At 41.2% G+C, this 19,106-nt stretch overlaps 1 protein-coding gene across 1 annotated transcript in view; it reads right to left on the reverse strand.

Annotated features, from left to right (window-relative positions):
- The window catches only part of KCNH5 (potassium voltage-gated channel subfamily H member 5), a 157,519-nt gene that overhangs the window by 86,293 nt on the left and 52,120 nt on the right, over window positions 1–19,106 (reverse strand). The window contains exon 7 of the mRNA XM_033062188.1: window positions 15,144–15,573. Within this exon, the coding sequence (XP_032918079.1) occupies window positions 15,144–15,573 (430 nt within the window). The remainder of the gene's footprint in view (window positions 1–15,143; window positions 15,574–19,106) is intronic.

Consider the following 19,106-nt stretch of genomic DNA (forward strand, 5'->3'; position numbering starts at 1 on the left):
TTTCATCTGTTGTAACTCTACATAAAATACAGACTTCTCCATTAATTTTTGGAAGTATGGCTAAGAGAAACAGCAGCTATTGGCACACTCCTCAAATTCAATGCAACTATTGATCACATTAGGATAAAATGCACATAAAAACTTTGAAAATATCCTTCTAATATGAAAAGCATTCAAAAACAACACTTATTCATCTACAGAAGAATTGGATTTATTGTGGGATTTTTAAAGCTTAATCCAAACTGTTTGAGACAGAAACAGGTTGAAAGAACAAAGAACCAAGAATATCTAATGCAGAAAGTGCAAGGCAATATAAAAACCAGAACCAGCGAGACAGTGAATTGGTTTCCTGTTCTTTATGTAACAGAAAAAAGTGTCTAATGTTAATTTACTCTTAAGGCTTAGCACTCCAAAATGCTCAGAGGTCAGGGGCCTCTGAGTGGTAACTTGATGTCTTATCTTAACCTTGCTATTATCTCACATTTCTTTTTTGTGACAAGTACTCCTGCGTTGTTTTGGAGAGCAAAAGGAGGGCGAGGAGCAGATCCTAAACCAGTCTGAAATGTTCTATGTTGGTTGCAACAGGAAAGGCTTACAGAGAACAGGAACATGATGTTGAAGCCAAAATCTCTCCAACAGTGAATGGGATATAAAACTCCAAAGCTGTGTCAGTGTTTACAATATTTGCATATTATCCTATACAGCTCCCATTTCCAGTGTCTATTAGGGGACTTTTGCATATTTACAGCAGATACCTGTTGTGGCTTGGCAATGCCAGCCCGGTATTTATTGCCATTTTACTAAATAATATTGGCTCTGCCTTAAACACTCTATCAATTTAAAAGATCAGGATGTATCAGACCATTGCCTTTATGCCTACATATGCTCACCACATTTGTCTGAGAAGCATGAGACAGGGACTAATTTCAGCACAAATCTGTACTGTTCCCATGTACCCTGGCTATATTAATCCTGAAACTATTTACCATGGAACACACTGCTCCTGGTAGAAAGAATTGCCTCCAGCCTTACTTGTTAGGCTCCATCCACTGAAGCAAAACAATGTGTGTATTTTATTATTTTTTAAATTAGGATGAGCCACAAGGTTCATCTGATTTATTCCCACAAATGCTGCAGCCCAGGCCCACATGAACTCTTGGCTATCATGGAATATTCTGACTGCAGACAATTAGACCAGCCAGAGCAGCACAGCATCCTGCATTCACCCTGCCTTCACCTCAGCTTTTAAGCTGTAGATTGGCAAAAATTAAATGTCTCCTGAAGTCTTTGAATTTAACCCAAGCTCTGAACCAGTTTTGTGAAGTCAGATACAGGAATTCAAATTAATTCAGTGCAGTCAGACTTTTTTTTACTTTTTTTTTCTTTTGATTCCTGGAACATTGTAATTTGTTTTTCTTCATTCCCTGTAACTCAGAACGTGGTGTGTTAGGCACTTTACAAAAACGTGTAGTTCTTGCCCCAACCATTTAACATCTAAGCCAACAAACCAGGCATGGGTTTGGAGAGGAATAAAGCACCACAACATTTATCAAATGCCAAAGTTCACAATTCTACCAAATGTCAGGTGTGGAAACGAAACCAAAAAGTTTCACTTTCCCAGATGAAAGCCTCAACCTTTAAACATCTCTGCCCAAAAGCTCTTGTTTCTATATTAAATGCTGCCAATTAAAATCAGCCACAGCTGAGTCCTTTTCCTGTACACATGAAAACACATCAGTAAACAACCTCCATGTGCTGCCATCACACCTGACCATGCTTTGCTGCTGCAATTATAACCTGACAATAAACTTAGGAGAAAGTCTGATTAATTCTGACATTCCCATTGTAGTAGCACAAAAGCTATTAAAGATATCATGCCACTGCAGAGATGTCTGTGTCATATTGACACAGTGATCTGCCTTTATCCACAGCAGAAATTTGGTTAGAAACAGTAGAGCAGCACACAAAGGAAGAAAGGGATAAATGCCTTTTGCAGAGATAAAGAACAGAGGACTCTGTTCCCTTTGAATTTATAATATATCAGCAAACATCCTCTTTGTTGCCTTCTCAGCTGGCTGAAAATGGATTAGAAGGTGAGCATGCATAACTTCTCTATGGCCCATTATTTCTTATTATCATCCAGATGGAGCATGGCTATTAGAGCACCACTAAAAACCCTAATGAACTGCAGTGTTGTAGATTACTAATTCTTCAACAGCATGTTTGTGTATCAATAATAGCCTGTAAAAACAACAACAACCTGACTAATTAGGCTGGATCAAATCTGCTCAGCTCGGTTTCCTGTCCCTCCTGTTCTGGGTGTTCAGCACTGCTGCAGCTTCCATCAAACTCCTTTCCAAGACTCCACTCCCCCCGTGCAATATTGCACACATTTAGAAAGATTTGTTTAAATGCTTATAAGAAGCATTTCAACAAGAGCACACCCATGTTTGAACCATATGAATAATTTTCTCACTATTTTTTCTGTAATGCAGGGGAGTTTAAATCTCAGTTGTTCCTAAGACAGGAAGAAGTGGGAGGGCCCCAACATTTATCATTAACTCCTCTGTTTAGCAAAGCACTTAGGATCTCATTCATTAATACAGTCTGCTATTCCTGGGCTTGTTTGGGTTTTTAGCAGGGTAAACAGCAACTTGTTCTAAGCTTGTGCTTGCATTTGCTTTGCTCCCTTAGCAGTTGATGGAATATAAAAAAGAGATCATTTTGTGCTGGGCCCACTCAAAAGCTTGGGGAAAAAAAATGTTTTCTTCAAAAACATCCAAAGCAGACGGTGGGGTCTACAAAGTAAAATTGTGATCCTGCTCCTGAGCTCATCATCACACACACAAATAAGTTGCATCTTTGCAACCCCTGAAAAATACTAAGGAAGTTCAGCCAATAAAGATTTATTATTTTGAAACAGAGTAATGTTGCAGATAAACCTCTCCAATCCTGTCATTTTACATCCCATTTAACAGCCAGAGGAGACAGAAGGTGGAAGATGTGATAGGGCTCAGCACAGCATCACTGCCCTGGGATCACACACTGGACCTGGCACCTCCTGGGCAGGGCTCTGCTGAAACCCCTCCAAGGGCTGTGCCCCAGGTTTTGTAGGGATCTCACACACTTCTCTTCTCCTTCATCCCTCTTTAGACAAGATTTGATTACAGGATCCTTCTTGCATGACCAATCTTCACCCACACGTAATTATTTCAGACTCACAGCCATTAAATGGTTTCTGATACGGCACTGATGCCAGCAGCTTCATTCCAAACTTCTTCTTTACCTTATTGACTTGCCTTTTTTTTCCCCTTTCAAGTGCTAATGTAGAAAGACTGTGTTTGATTAAGTAGAAAGTTACATTTCCTTTAGGTAAGGTGGATTATCAGTTTCAGCAGGAAATGCTTGCATTAATGAAGCTCAGTAGTAACCTTCTTTATGCCTCAATCTCCTCAAAAATAAGGGAGGGGAAGCAGGAATCAGATTTTGTGCTTTGAAATGTTCCTGGTAGAGGAGGAGAAAAAGGACAACTGAAGTTTGTCGTTTTACCATATACAGGAATGATGGTTTGTTCCCATGCCTTTACCAGTCAGGTGTCATTCAAATATATAATGTAAAAAATAATAAATTTCCATACATGGGACCTCACTGAAATGGATGCTGAGGTTTTTTACAATACACCTACATGGATTATAGGCATGAGCCCTAGTGACCTTCAAATGGGACTTACCCTCCTAATTCCATCTTGCCTGTATTTGGAAAATCCACCAATAAACCTGAAATGTCAGAAATGGTCCCTTCATCATGGTTTGTGCCGAGAGGACACTTAAAAGTAAATTCTCATTAAATAACAATGAGGTCAGTGGGACTATTCCAGTGCTTAAAAACACACCACAAGTTTAAAGTTCCCAGTTCAATAAGTACAGAAGGACTGGGTAAAATGAATTTTTAAAATAGGAATTCATCACACCTCATTCCACCCTCCTAGCCTTTAACTTCACATCATTTGATCACATATGAGGTAAGAGATGGGACCTAAGGGATGCAGCACCATTCTGAAGGGTGACAGTGTGTGCCTGTGTGACACTGATGCTGAGTTCAGCTTGTTCAGCCTTGCCAATAAAATGTAAGAAAAATCCAGTTTAAGGGGCTTTTACCTGACACAACTCTTCCAACACGATGCCATTCCTACAGAGCTGGGCTTTTCCTGCAGGGGAATGCAGCCTCCACTGCATCTCCCATTGTCACATCACCATGCAGAAATCAGCAGCAGATATTTATAAACCCCTTTCCATCAACTTCATCCTATTTCAATTCTGAGTACACTTCACAATGGAACTTTGAAATGTGCTTTAATTTTCATGAGACACTTTAGAAGAATATTCTGCTCTATTAGATAATCCTTCATGTTGTTACACAACAAAAATGTAGACAAAGTGAGATAAAAGCTTACTAATCTTTCAACTTTTTAAAAATATTTTTTTCTATCTGCTGGTCTTCTTCTTTTTACCTGCTTGTTTTGCTTCTTCTGGAAAAAGAGAAATGGCTGAAAGCAAGAAAATTGCTCCCAAATTTCACTTTTCTCTATTTTTTTTCAATCTTTAAGGAACAATTTTGCTTCCATCCTTCTACTATTCTTCCAGTATGTTATACCAAAAGATGCAGCATTTAAAAAAATAAACTAACAAAAGAAAAACTTTAAAGAAATACAGACGGGGGGGGAAATAAAAAAAAGGAGGGGGGGAAACAATATTTCTTATATAATTTTTTTCTTTCTTTAGTGCAAATCTTTATTAATGAAAAAGTCATTACGAAAGCCCAGAGGCAAGAACCTTTAGCTCAGAACTATATTTCAGCTACAAACAATTTTAAAGCTAAGAAAGAAGTCAGAACTCCTGTTCTGAAGTTAATCACTAGATGTTTAGGGAGGTCAGCCACCTAGAGAAAGTGAGCTTTGCTAGCTTGGCCTTGCTAAGACACAACAGGGATTTGTAGCTGTACCTTACTTTCCCTCCAGCCTCAGAGATTTGTAGGCTTGGGAGGGACCTCAAGGGACTGCATTTCTGAGGGAGGAGCAAGGATAACTCTAGAAATGCTCATCAGTGAACTGGAGTCTCCCAAATCTGCTGCTGGCTCTGCCTATGATCTGCAAAGTTTTGTCCAAGCTGAAAAATTTTGGTGGACTGGTGTTGGAAATGCCTGTTTCCAACATCAGTCTTTTGTTCCCTCCTAAGTGGCCTGACTGGCCTCCAGGAAACACAGACCAGTATTTTTCCCCCTTTCAAGCACAACTCTTTCCATCATAGAAGTCAATCTTTGTGTTCCCCTTAAGCTCCCATCAGCTTAAGCCAAAGTCAGTTCTTCCAACTGTTCCCTTGAGATCCTGCCTTGTAACACATTTTTATGATCTCTCCCTCCAGCTGGTCTGCAGCTTCCTTAAAGTGCTGCATCTAAAAAAGAAAGGAAAAAGGTGACTACCCAGTCCTAGTCCCAGCAGAATAAATACCTTTCCAGCTTACTTGTAGCACTGCTTCTGATACTGTCCAGAGCAGAATTTACAGGTTTTACTGCACTGCTGTGTTGTTACAGTCAGCCTGCAGTCACCTTTCCCTTTCCTCCTCCAAAATCCTCCAAAATCCTCTCCAGCCTCGCAGCAGCAGACCCAGTTATTCCATGGACTGTGCTTATGCATTTGATTTGCCTTCTTTGCACGAGGTGCACAGCGTTTCCCTCTCTTGACATTCACCTTGCTGATTTGGGGACGCCTTTCCAATTTATTGGGATCATTATGGATTCTGATGCTGTCATCTCAGCTGCCTGCATCCCTTCCCAGAACCCTCCCAATGTGCTCTCTCTGTTCTGTCACTCATCTCTGCTAATCAAAGTGTTGAACAGAATCACACACAGGGCAAAAATCTCGCTGGCAATTCCCTCCGAGTTTGACAGCGAAGCCCTTGATTATATTTGAGAGAGATTGTTCAATCAGTTATCTCCAAATTTGTTATGACTGTGTTGAGATCATCTTTCACTCGTTTGCTGTGAGGCCACTAAGTAAAAAACTGTCAGAAGACTTCTAAAAAGTTCAGATATATTGTATCTACTCAATTCCTTTTATTCCCTACGCAGTTATCTTGTCAAAGAGAGAAATCAGATTAATTTGCCATGAACTCATCTTGACAAATCCACGCTGGCTGCTGGCCAGTGGAAGAAAACTAGTCTTAATCATTCATGACCAAAATATTCCTACTGAAACACAGCTGGGTTTGACTCAGCACTGGCAGGGGTGCACAGCAGGTACCCAGGGGAGAGATGCCAGTTTGGAAGCTCTCCTGTCCTTCCTCCAGAATGGAAGGGAAAGGGGCAAAGCTCTTTAAGGAGGAACCCACAGTTGTACTCCCACACAGAGTATGCTTCCACCAGCTGGGAAAATTTTTCCCAGCTCTCCCAAAGTTCTTGCAGAAAAAGCCACAGGAAAGATGAAGAGGATGAGAGACTCTCAGGCTGAGTCCTCAGTGCTCTCAGAACGTTCAAGAGGAACATGGCATGATGCTGCTTCAGACCTACAGAAAGGAAGCAATGAGAAACCAACAAATGGTGTCTGTCATCTTTCATCCAATTACCTGGTATCCCCAAGCAGCACTGAACGTGGTACAGCACCACAGGCAGTACTGTGATAAAGAAACCTCCCAGACAATGGGGTTTGTTATGTATTTTACAAAAACAACACAAAACCCCCAGCTCCGTCAGCGTCTCTGGATGAACAAAAATGTCGCACGGTTCTTCAGTTCTGAAAGTCAATCTCAAAAATTTAAGCATGGAAATCTCTTGCTGGACATGAAAAATAGTGTTTTAAGGCCTGATTCAGTGTTATTATTCAAATTTTCTACAGCAGGGCACTTGTTAAAGCAACTTGCCTCCTCTCTGAACTGCCCATCCTAACTTCCACTACAGCTGATAAAACACAGCAGTTATCTGCAAGCAAAACTGGGCCAGTATCAATGAGATTTAACAGAAAATACCTCTTTTTCCCACTGAAAGCAGGGCCCAGTGAGGAGCACATCTCCACTGATATCAGGCAGGAGTTACCTCTTAGTTGGCCTGACTTATTTGGGTAACTCTCCCTTTTGAATGCCAAACACACAGAGGTGTTATCTCCTGGGTACACAAAATTAACAGACTCAGATCACTCACTTGGCTCTCTGAAACTTCAGAACAGGCAAACACAAAGGATCTCCTGAGCCCCTTCCATCCAAGTGGAGTGATTCCTTGGGGGTAATCTTTTATCTCAGATTTGTTTATCCCACTAGCACAATATGCTGTAAAACTGAGCTGTGTTGTGTTCTTAGCCAGTCAGACATATTTGCTGATCTAGCTGGGCTAATTAAAACTTTCTGCTTCCTGAGAGATACAGTTGTTGTGATTAATCCAGGGCTACCTGATAATCCCTCTGGGACCATCTCAGGTGAGTGCTTGCACTCTGTGTGTGAGCATAAATGTTCATTTTCAACGTTTATGTATCATTTATTCAATAACAATTTTCACTTGCTTTAAATAATATAGCTCAGCAGCATGAAATAATGTTTCCTTCTTCATTGTTACCTCTCCCACTCACTGTCCTATCTCTCTTGATACCATAATTTCCTTTAAACACATCAAGCCAATGACAATAAAAGTAAACCTTATATAAACACATGCTAGCTATAACCTTGACAAAAAAAATCCCATAAAGCTTCCCAAGGAGGCTGTTTTATAGTTTTAAAGCTCCTTATATAAAGACACATGTTTTTGCTATAAACTAGAACCTGAATATCTAAAAATCTCCTGCTCTGACAGAATTACAGCAAAACAAGGCACATATGGCCCCAATCTGGTGGATACAAGCAGATGTGCTGGATAATGTCCTGAGAAGAGAAATGGAGCTGGGGAAGGGTCTGGAGCACAAATGTGATGAGGAGCAGCTGAGGGAGCTGGGGGTGTTTATCCTGGAGAAAAGAAGGCTGGGAGGGATCTCACTGCTCTCTACAACTCCCTGAAAGGAGGGTGCAGCCAGAGAGTGGTGCTATCCTCTCCCAGGTACCAAGTGACAGGACAAGAGGAAACAGCCTCAAGTTGCACCAGGGGAGTCTGGATTGGATATTAAGAACAATTTCTTCATGGAATGAGTGTCAAGCACCAGAACAGGCTGCCCAGAGCAGTGGTGGAGTCACCATCCCTCGAGATATTTAGAAGATGTGTAGATGTGGTACCTGAGGCCATGGTTTAGTGGTGGGCTTGGCAGTGCTGGGGTAATGGTCTGGCTCAATGATGTTACAAGGCTTTTCCAAATTAAACAATGATTTTATGATCTCACTCTTACACTTGGGTTCTATTAAAAAGTGGATGATGCTACATCCCTGAGATGTAATTTGGTTTTTTTACTGTAGGCTACTGAGATGTGATTATACCCTTAAGGCTTTTCCATGCAGCTGCTCAGAGAATATTGAGATTGCCAAGTTTGACTGCTGCACTGACACCAATAACTGGTGTGAAATACTTCACGTGCCCCAGCTGTGAGACTTAAGTAAGACTAGTAACAACTAAGAGATACCAGAGAAAGATGCTGATATCCTTTCTTAGTAGAGCTAATAGCACTTGGGCTATGGTTCAGCAATCCAAAGTGCCAAAATGCTTTTTCAATGGCACTCAAGAGGGGAAATTTTCACTACCAAGACAACTTCTTGTATCTTTCTGTGCCACTTTCCTCTTTTTTCCACTAAGGGGTAAATGTGAATGAATAGTTTTATTCTCTCTTGATTTGGATGTTGAAGAACTTACCACCTTTCTCATTGCTTGAGGATTACATTTGTTTGTAGCAGAAGAGGTTGCACAGTGAACTTGTGGATGTCACATTCCTGGAAGTGTTGAAGGCCAGGGATGGGGCCCTGAGCAACCTGGTAGAAGCTGTCCCTGCCCGTGGCAGGGGTTTGCAACCAGGTGATCTTTAAGGGCCCTTCCAACCCAAATCATCTTATAATTTTGTGATTCTAAGAAACAATTAAGGGCTTGCTAGCAGGGCCATATTATTGTGGGAAGAGACATTACCCTCACTGGCCCCCATTTTAAGAGCAGCACAAAACACAAAAACTGTCACTAGTCCTCTATTGCTGAAGAGATCAAACAAACCCTTCTGCACCTCCCTGACGCAGAGCCACGTCTCTCCCACACCCCAGACCTCTGCAGGAAAAGAAACTTCCTTCCACAGAACTGACTCTTGTAGGACACCCTTAGGGGCAGAACTGGATTTCAACCACAGCTAAACACTCCAGCCTATTAATTCCTACAGATGGAAAACCTTCTCATATTAGTATCTGTTGCTAGGAAAAATACAATTTAATCTACGGTGCTGGTGGAGATTTTTGCTGGAAGGTGCTATCTTACACACATTCACTTTGCTCAGGATCAAAAATGAAATCCCATGGGCTCTTGGGATGGCTTGTCTGGGAGCCTGCCAGACAAACGCTTCCCTGCAACGATCCTCGGTTGTGTCAGCGCGTGGGCTCAGCCCCTGCCTAACAAATCTGCTAGATAAACTTCCATGATTCATCCAAACAGCATCCAAGTGGCTAACTACCAGATATTGGCAGGGAACTGACGGATGCTGCTGGAACAATGAAAGAAGCCGCTTAAATAATGAATTAGGTTTGACAGATCAATGGAGGCTTCACTGACAGCCCCACGTCACGGCTCCCAAAGAGCTGAGCAGCACCAAGGGGGGTGCCGTGAGCAGTCAGCAGCCTCTCAGCACTGTGTGCCAAATTTAGGGCCAAAGGTGGCTCAGATGAAGGCATCTCACCGGTTTGGAAAAGGAAAGAGCAGGTCCTATCCTCTCTGTTTAATAAAATTAGGAGGAGGGCAGGACATCTATGTGTTCAGTATAGAAAACTGAGACATCAATTATATCTATACCTAGCAGACACCTTCTGGTGAAATATGACCCAGCCCATGGCAGGGGGTTGGTACTGGATGATCTTTAAGGTCCCTTCCAACCCAAAGTATTCTGTGATATCAAGAGGAGCCCACCCACACTCTCCTTCATCATCTCTCCCCTGAACAATAATAACTTGGGGTCAAAGTGACAGCAATTACATCTGTCTCCTTTTCAAAGCTGAAAATCATGAACCTGGGTATTTTAAGAGGAAAATAAGTCAGCATTTGAGCCATTAAACTAGAAACTCTTAGAAGAAGGAGTCTAGAAATTACTCCCATTTTCCAGAGAAGGTATCTTGTACAATCACTGCAACAAATTCTTCTGCTCATATGCAAAACCAGTGTGGATTGCCAGGCCTGTTTTCACCATAATTTAAAACCAGTCACTGAAAAATATCATCTATCCCACAGCCATCTCCCCATAAAACTGGAGTAAATAGAAGCCAAAGTAATTATGTGTATAGATAAAAGTATTTCCCTAAAGGAAGAACAACAAAGCACCCTCTGCTCAGCAGTTCTGGTGACCCATGGATAACCAAGAGATTCCTCTGAGCTTTTCACAGCCTGAGAAACAGTGAAATATTCAATGCTCATTGACAATCCTGCCTTCAGTATCTCATTCTGACCTTCCCTAGCTGCACAGATCATTGGAGCATTTCAGTGACCAGTGGAATATACTGGATTTCTCCAACTGCCTGGATGTACATGCCAGGTCCACTCAGCTGGACAAATAAACTGCTGTAATTGCTGTATTTATGGGGCCAGACTGATGCTGCAATCTGCTCTGTGCCATACAGAGCCATTTCACTGTCACACATGGACAGGGGCAAACCCATTACTGCAGCTCACACCAGAAGCCTGAAATGTGTCAGAGACCCTCTGAGCCCCAGGCTGGGTGTTGTGCTTTAACCTAGCAGGCAGCTAAAACTGCCCCAGCCACCTGCTCCCTCCCTCTACCCTGCTGGAAAGGGAAAAGAATCAGAAAAAAAGGCAAAAACTCACAGGTTGAGATAAGCACAGCCTCACAGGACAGAAAATAGGGTGGAAACAAAAATAATAATGATAAAAGAATACAAAAAAGAGTGATGCACAAATGTATTGCTCACTACCTGCTGACCAGCACCCTCCAGCCCCCCCAGTTTTGTTGTTCAGCACGATGCCATATGGTGTGCAATGTCCCTGTGGCCAGTTTGGGTCAGCTGTCCCAGCTGTGTCCCCTCATGGCTCCCTGTGCCCCCCAGCCTCCTCGCTGGCAGGGAACAGGGAGCTGAAAAGTGCCTGACTTCATGTGAGCACTGCTCAGAGCAGCTAAAACCTCAGAGTTTTATCAACATTATCCTCATTCTAAATCCAGCACTGTACCAGCTATTGGGAAGAAAATTAACTCTACCCTTGCCAAAACAAGGACTTTGGGAAGCTGGCTGCTGTTCCCATAGTGAAAGTACAGGGAGAAAGAAAGCACATAATTGTACCTTTGTTGTTTAAATATTCACACTTGTTCCTTCAAAAAACCCATCTCTCCTGAATTCCTCGAGCTGTTTCACCCAACCACACTGCCACTTTCCCCAAAATGCTTTTTCCTTTTTATTTTCTGCTCACTAAAGGCCTGGCTGTGCTGAGTTGCAAGATGGTGAGAGTGGTGTATGAACCAAAAGTTCATACTTTTTTTTTTTTTTTTTTTTAAAGACACAAACCCAGTCAGTTTTACATCTGCATCCTGGACTGTGCTGCAGGAGCCTTAAAGCTGCTTGTGGACAGAAGGAGAGCAACACGCAGCAGCACAGGCTGAGATTTGGTTTGGAGGCTCTGAGCTGACAGAAGATAATGGGAGGTTTACAGCAAAGGTCCTTCCTGAATTATAAACGATTCCTGCATCTGACAGACCTACCTATTTGTTCTGCTCTGCACAGAGAGGGCATGAAATGACCCAGATCAACACAAAAGGTGCTACAAAAATCAGATTTTCAATGCATATTCAGCAACTCTAGGCAGCAAACGCACAATAGGTATTTAAACAATAACCCGTGTAAAAACCTCACTGCCTTGAAAATAGGGTGCTTTGTTTGCTATTTTTAGCTTTTCAAGTGTCAAGAAGCAACATAAAAAATATTGCTGTGCAGCACTGGACACCAAGATTAAACAAGTGAGGCAAAAAGAAATCTGAAACAAGCTCCACAAGATGATGTTAAGTTATTCAAAGCTCTCATTCCTGTAAGACAGGTGATGTATTTCAGCTTAAATATCCCACTCGATCTGTCCTCAAGTGACAAGCTGCCAATCCACCTGCACAGCTCCCCATCCATCAGGGCTCCCCCTCCCCTGCCCCACACCAAGCAATGCTTCATCAGCACCTACAGAACCTGAATCTGCCTATTTTTAACAAGAACAGCAGCCTGCAATCCTGCCCACAAGGAGGATTTGCAAATCTCTCCAAATACTCCTCCCAGGTGCTGATAACTTTGCCAGCATGAATAGGAAACTTGGGGCTTTCAGAACAAGCCACAGCTCGCTGACAAAGCAGGGAAGATTTCCTTTCCTATCTGCAGTTTGCATGAGTAGGCAGCTGGGATTGTGATGAATTACTATTTCTGATTCCAGTGCTAAGTTTAAAACATTTATTTGGCATAGTCTGTTAGGGAAAAAAACCCCACTGCCAATATCAGCTATTGGTATTAGCAAACTTCTTCAGGAGAGCTACCAAAGGTATTTCACAGCCTCTCTCTGCTTTTAACAGGAGCGTGTTTGTGGGCCAGACATATTTATTGACTGAACTGTAATTGAATTTTACTGAATGTTTATCTCAAAACACTGATTCAAAAGAGGAAATAAAACATCTTGGTTTGAAAATCACTCAGTTCCTAGTTACACCTTTTCATGAGGCCAAATCCTTCTCCTGAGCTCAGTGGACGCTCTGAATGCCTGGGAAATTGTATTTTCCATCAACTATTTGTTGTGCCTTCCATTTCATTTTGGAGCTCAGACTGCTGGGCTTTCAGCAGCCAGCTCTGCAAAGCATGTCTCTGCAATCCTGAAACTCTGATTTCTCTGCACAAATATTGCAAATATTGAGTGCATGACCAGTGCCTGCTCCAAATCTGGTTTATTTTCTAACCAGTGGAAAAAGATCAATCAAGGTTAAGATTTCCATCAGGAGCACTCACCACACTGATGTGCATGGATCAGAAATCTTCAAATCTGCACTGATGTCATTGCAAAAGATTCACTGTTTGATGATAATTGAGCATTTTTACTTGTAAATTTTGCTTGTAAATAAACCAAAAAGGTTTCTCCTGTCTGTGGCCTTCCTGCCTGCCACAGTGCTCTTCTCCCCACATTTATTTTGGTGTTTTTATTTTGATGCCATAAGCAACTCAGTAGCTCTTTTGCCACATTTCTTAAATTTTAGATTCTACTTTTGACTTTGTTTAAAAGCCTATAATCCTACCCACAGTTTCTCAGCTGCTAAGGTCACAGTTGCCACTTATAAATTTGATGTGAACATTTAGTAATTTTGTAGGTAACACTTATGGAAATTATTTGCCAGTGCCACATACACAGGCTGTTGTCAGTGTCAACTTTGATCCTGCTATTTGTATTCCCCATCTTTAATATGAGTTTCAGAGATGAAAAAGCAAGGAAACAACCCACCTAGAACAGACACAAAGCAGGTTACAATCTGCCCTTCCTTTTCACCTGCTGAGGCCATGCATGTATTTTGTTGTTATTGTTATCATTATAAATAGTAATAGTGGAATTCATTATGTTTTTATGGTTCTCATCACACCCTAAGTCATTTACCACTTTGTTTTTTCTGTCAAATCACCCTCAACAGGACAACAGAAGTCACACACACACACACAAAGAAAAAAACCCCAAACAAAACAAGGAAAGCAAATATTACAATGTATAAAAAATGTTCTATATCCACTTTATTCTCCAAATCCCCAGGTTCTGTAAATACCACAAATCAGTGTAACAAATAGCACATCAGCTCCTATGGGCTTTTGATGACCTATCTGCAATAGCTCACTAATGCTCTGGCTTGAGGATTTGCTTTTTATGGAATTGGAAATGTTTTGCAATCCATCAACCCATCGTGTAAAGATGGTGCTCAGCAGAAATTTCATTGCATTTGTACCACACTGCAAGAGTCCTAAAATTGCAACCTCTCTTTTTAAAAAGCATTTTAAAATCTGAAGACAAATGTCTTTAATCTTCTAAAGATCTAGAAAGACTGTGGCAAGAAAACTTTCTTTTTTGTAGTTCAGTATTTCTCAGAGATGAGCTCGAAATCTTAGCTGAGATAATTACCAGAGAGATTATGCAGATCTTATTATCAAAAGGTTTTGTTTGCTCTCTTGTTACATAATTGGTTAGTGTTTGGATGGTGCTCAGAAAATAGAAAGCACCAGAGAAATACCAAGAGTTATTGAATTAACAGAAAAAATAATTCTCCCAAATGGTATTAACATTTTAAGTTTTCTCCCCTATATTTTGAAGATTTCTGTAATCTGTAGAGCCCCTCAGTGATGTAACCTTGGCAGCACATGAAATGAGAGTTGTGCCTTACGAGTCCTGATTTTGGACTATTTCAGCAGAGCTATGAAACAGCAGGGAAAAAAAAAAAAAAAAAAAATAAAGGTGCAACATATTGTCTCATAATTTCCTTCACTTCTAGTTTTGCTGATGACAAAGGCCACTACATTCAGAAGAAAAAAATCAGGATTTCTATCTCAAAGCAGTGCCACAAAGTAAACAATCAATTTATGGAATCACTAAATATTTCAAGAATTGGATAAAACCACATCAAACGATTCCAGGCTTGTGTAAGTTCGTAAGCAAAACTCAAACTACCTGAATTCAAGTACACTTTGTAACTTTTAACTGAATTCTAGCAAAGACCTTACAAACATGATAAAAAGTGTAAAGATGAGGCCCCAAGTATAAACTTGCCATTGGGCACACTTATGCACCCAGACCACTTAGCCTTGCAGGCATTTAAAAGGTACAGCAAGTGCATCATTTCAATACCTGTTTTCAAGGATTCCAAGTTCATTTCATGATTATTTACAGGTACCACAGGTTTTTCAGGATGTCAACAAAGCTTAAAGGAAGTGCACTATACAAGCACGGCCACAGAACTTCCCTTAAACACAAGAAAAACAGATTTTACTTACAGCCAACCATCATCATGGCCACCGAAAAAATCTTCTCCCCATCGGTGGTGGGTGCAATGTTCCCAAATCCTATGGTTGTAAGGCTTGTCATGGTAAAGTAGAGAGAGGATATGTACAAGGAGTCTTTGCTGGGCCCTCCTTCCCACTGGCCCGAGCCCGTGGTGTTGTAGCGATATGGGGTCCCGATGCTCAGGGCCAGCTGGTAGAGCCAACTGTCTGTTTTGATGGTGTTGGTCAGTTCATCTATCACTTCATAGTCCCCAATGCTGTACCAGATGCAGGCCAGCCAGTGGGCCACCAGCCCAAACACACACACCAGCAGCACCAGCACAGCAGCACCATATTCCAGGTAATGGTCCAGCTTCCGGGCCACCCGACCCAGCCGCAGCAGGCGCACCACTTTTAGGGAGCTGAAGAGGCTGCTGATTCCCTGGAAAGGAATAAAAATCATTATTTGGTCTGAAATAACCTGCTGGTTAGCACAGAAGGCTGCACAGCAATTCCTGCATCTGCTTAAAATATTTCTATGTACAGTAATTTCGCGATTATAAACCGCACCTGATCACCTGATTATAAGCTGCACATTACAATACAGAGTGTGATAAAAGGTATCTATTCTATCACCATCTGTTGAGGGTGGGGGCAGTGATCCTGATCTCCACGGGAGATATTCTGCTAATGGGCCATCCATTGAAACCAGGCAGGGCATTGTTCTTTATCTTTTCACAACCCATCCTTCCTCCAGCCAGTCATTTTCTGCTCATGGCCATTGAGTCCCACTGTGGGACTGATAAAATTACTGCATCCCATTGGGAGTTGCTCCAGCCAGGGGGAAGAGCCCAACATTTCTTACCAAGATAAAAACAGAGGTTTTGGGACACTAAGGGAGCCCCTTTCTCCACTGGACTCCAGAGGAAAACCGGATTTCTCCACATCCCCACTGGAGCTCCGGAGGGAAACTGCACCTTGTACAGGAGCACTGCTCCAACTGAGCCACATCTGTCACTGCAGGAGGATGCAGCCACCATGGGATGGGACTGCTGCCAACACCCTGCCTGACGGGTGTCAGGTTGTACTCTGACTGTGTCAGGGTTTGGGGTTTGTTCTTTGTAGTGCTGTATTTCTATTTTAATTTCCCTAGTAAAGAACTGTTATTCCTAATTCCCATATCTTTGCCTGAGATCTCCTTGATTTCAAAATTATAATAATTTGGAGGGAGGGGGTTTACATTCGCCGTTTCAAAGAGAAGCTCCTGCCTTTCTCAGCAGACACCTGTCCTCCAAACTAAAACAGCAACTTTTTGTTCTTTGTCCATATATAAGCCACACCTGATTATAAGCCGCACTTTGGGTTCGGACCAAAATTTTTGTCAAAATGGTGCAGCTTATAATAATGAAATTACTGTAATTTTTCAGGCCTCAGATAACAGAATACAAGATCAAACCCTCCTCCCCTTCCAGTGCTTTTGTCCTCATCAGGTTAGAGTTTGGCATTCACCAGGTGGATAAATTATTTTGTTCAAACTCAAGTCTTTCAAAGCAACAGAAGGGTTCTGTAGAACCCAAAGTGGAAATAGCAAGTTTATTACAAAAATGAGTGGTTCAATGCTTCACCAGTTTGAAGTAAACTGGAGACTCTGCTTTGACATCAAGAAGATCAAAGGAGGTGGAAGAGGAGTCACAGGTGGGACTACACCAGCCCTGTGGAGTCCTCCTGAAGTTTCCCAGAGAACAGCATTCTATTAAATCCAAGGAGAGGATTGTGATTCTGGCCAATATGGGGGCACACCTACTTCAACAACCCTCAACATGAAGAGATGCTTGAGAGAAACATCAGGACGTAATGGCAGTGGGAAACTCAGAGAAATCTGCCTATTGCTACTCTCATCCACCAAACAGCAGCTGAGTAACTTCCTCTAGAACAACTCTCTCCACCTCTTATTATCCTTCAAACATAACTCTGGATATTTTATTATTTACAAGAAGTTTCACTGAGTGAACATAGAATTAAACAACTGTGAGCACATCACCTTCCTGAGCAAGGGAAATACAGACCACAAGGCAGATGCCTTTGCATACAGGGTTAATTTCCTTTCCAATCAACAGACATTGCAGATATTTTCCTAAAGCAAGTGTTGGTGCAGTGTTGTTTTGTTTCCTGTCACGCAAGATAGATGACACACAAATAAATGGAAATACAAATATTTAGGGAATAAGAGCACAAGGACCATCAGAAAGTTAATAGAAACATCTGAGAGGGGATAAAAAATGTGTGTGTCCTTCTCAATGCACAAATGGTTTGGGAGTTTAGAGACTCAGAAAGCGAACAAAAATATGCTCTTGATCTACTGCAATCCCATGATATACCTAACTTGTGCATTACATTAATTAGTGGCTCAAAATAGAAGGTTTGTAAAGGAAGGTTTCTAATATAAAACATTCAGAAGCTGAAGACATTTAATTTAAAGTAGAAATTAAGACATAGAAAGCAATGAGGCAAACATTCCTAGTTACTGTGCCAAGATTAAATTGCCCTTTTCTATGCATCATTATCAAATCAGTCTAGTCAAAACACTGGCTAATTATATTATCAAACAGCAAAAGACTGGAGTTTCTGGAGTTTTCCATACCAGAAAAACATTTGTCTCTTTTGCACCTCTGTTTCTTCTTCTTTTTGTACCTTCTTTCCCTTTTCCCAACATTTGAAGGGTAACATACATCTGATATTTCTAGATGTAATCTGTTTGGCACAGTTGTTGTATGCTTTTCAAATCCTGTTGGAATGTGTTTCAGATCCCCAAATCCTTAATAAATTGAAGCTCTATATTTGCATTCAAGCTCTCATGATGACTAATGCCACAGAGGGAAGTGGAATTTTCCCATTTTGATTTCTGCATTCTGCATTTACACAAGACAGAGATCTAGTTTATCATCCTTATTTCCATCTAAATGTATATCTACTTATTTGCTTTAGGATATATGACTGGGAGACACTCTGAGCAGCCAACTTTCCAATAAACTGGGAAGTCCCTTCCAATACTCCTGATGGAATGGACTGTGGCCAATGGACTGCTGAGTGAGGGTCCCACCCCACAGAAACAATATCTACATTTTTTAAGAAATAGAGAACTTCAGAGTAGTTTATAGTTATTCTCAGTATCTTTCACTGACTTGGCCTTGTTTTGAAAGCTTACAACTTTCAAAAGAGGGAGAAAACAGCACGATGTTTTTCCTCCAACCAATCCTGTTGCGTTGGTCAGAGATGCATTATTTCTGCTTTAATTAAAGAGTCACCATTCATTACCAGGATTAATGCTAGGGATGGAGTTAGAAACCTGGATTTCAAACTTGAGGGGCCCTTTTTTACACCCAGTAGTTCAAGTTTGTCCCAGTGGCACAGCTTACCCTGCACTTTTCACTACACAAACAACCCTTGACCAGAAGAGTTTACAGTGTGACCTCCATCCCCCACCCACACTTCAGCATCTCTAAATTACATGGACAATTTAGCAGTTATACAAGTAATATAAAAATACAGCATTTATTTCAAAGTCTGGGAGAAAGTTTGTGCAGTCATCTGGCTTTTTTTACTAAGCACAGGCAACAATTATATCTCTTATCTATAAAACAAAGAGAAATACTTTGGCTGAGTTGACATTGAAATGTATTATTTCCAAAGAATAATTCATTTAAGTAAGTATCACTGTAAATCTTAAAGCCTGTTCAGTCTGACCTCTTACTTAAGGCCAAAAAATCAAGAGAGATATTGAACATTCACATTTCATGTCTAATCTGCCAAAATAGAAAGACAATCCTGGAAACTTCAAAAGCCTCTTCCATACAGGAGAGAGCAAATAAACAAATGCTAAATGAATATGTGCTATATCACATATAGAGTATATAATATATATATATGTATCAATTACAGATGCACTAACTACTGGTTGGGTCAAGCTGGTACCTT

This window comes from Catharus ustulatus, chromosome 6 (assembly GCF_009819885.2).
Source record: "Catharus ustulatus isolate bCatUst1 chromosome 6, bCatUst1.pri.v2, whole genome shotgun sequence".
NCBI classification, from domain to species: Eukaryota; Metazoa; Chordata; class Aves; order Passeriformes; family Turdidae; genus Catharus; species Catharus ustulatus.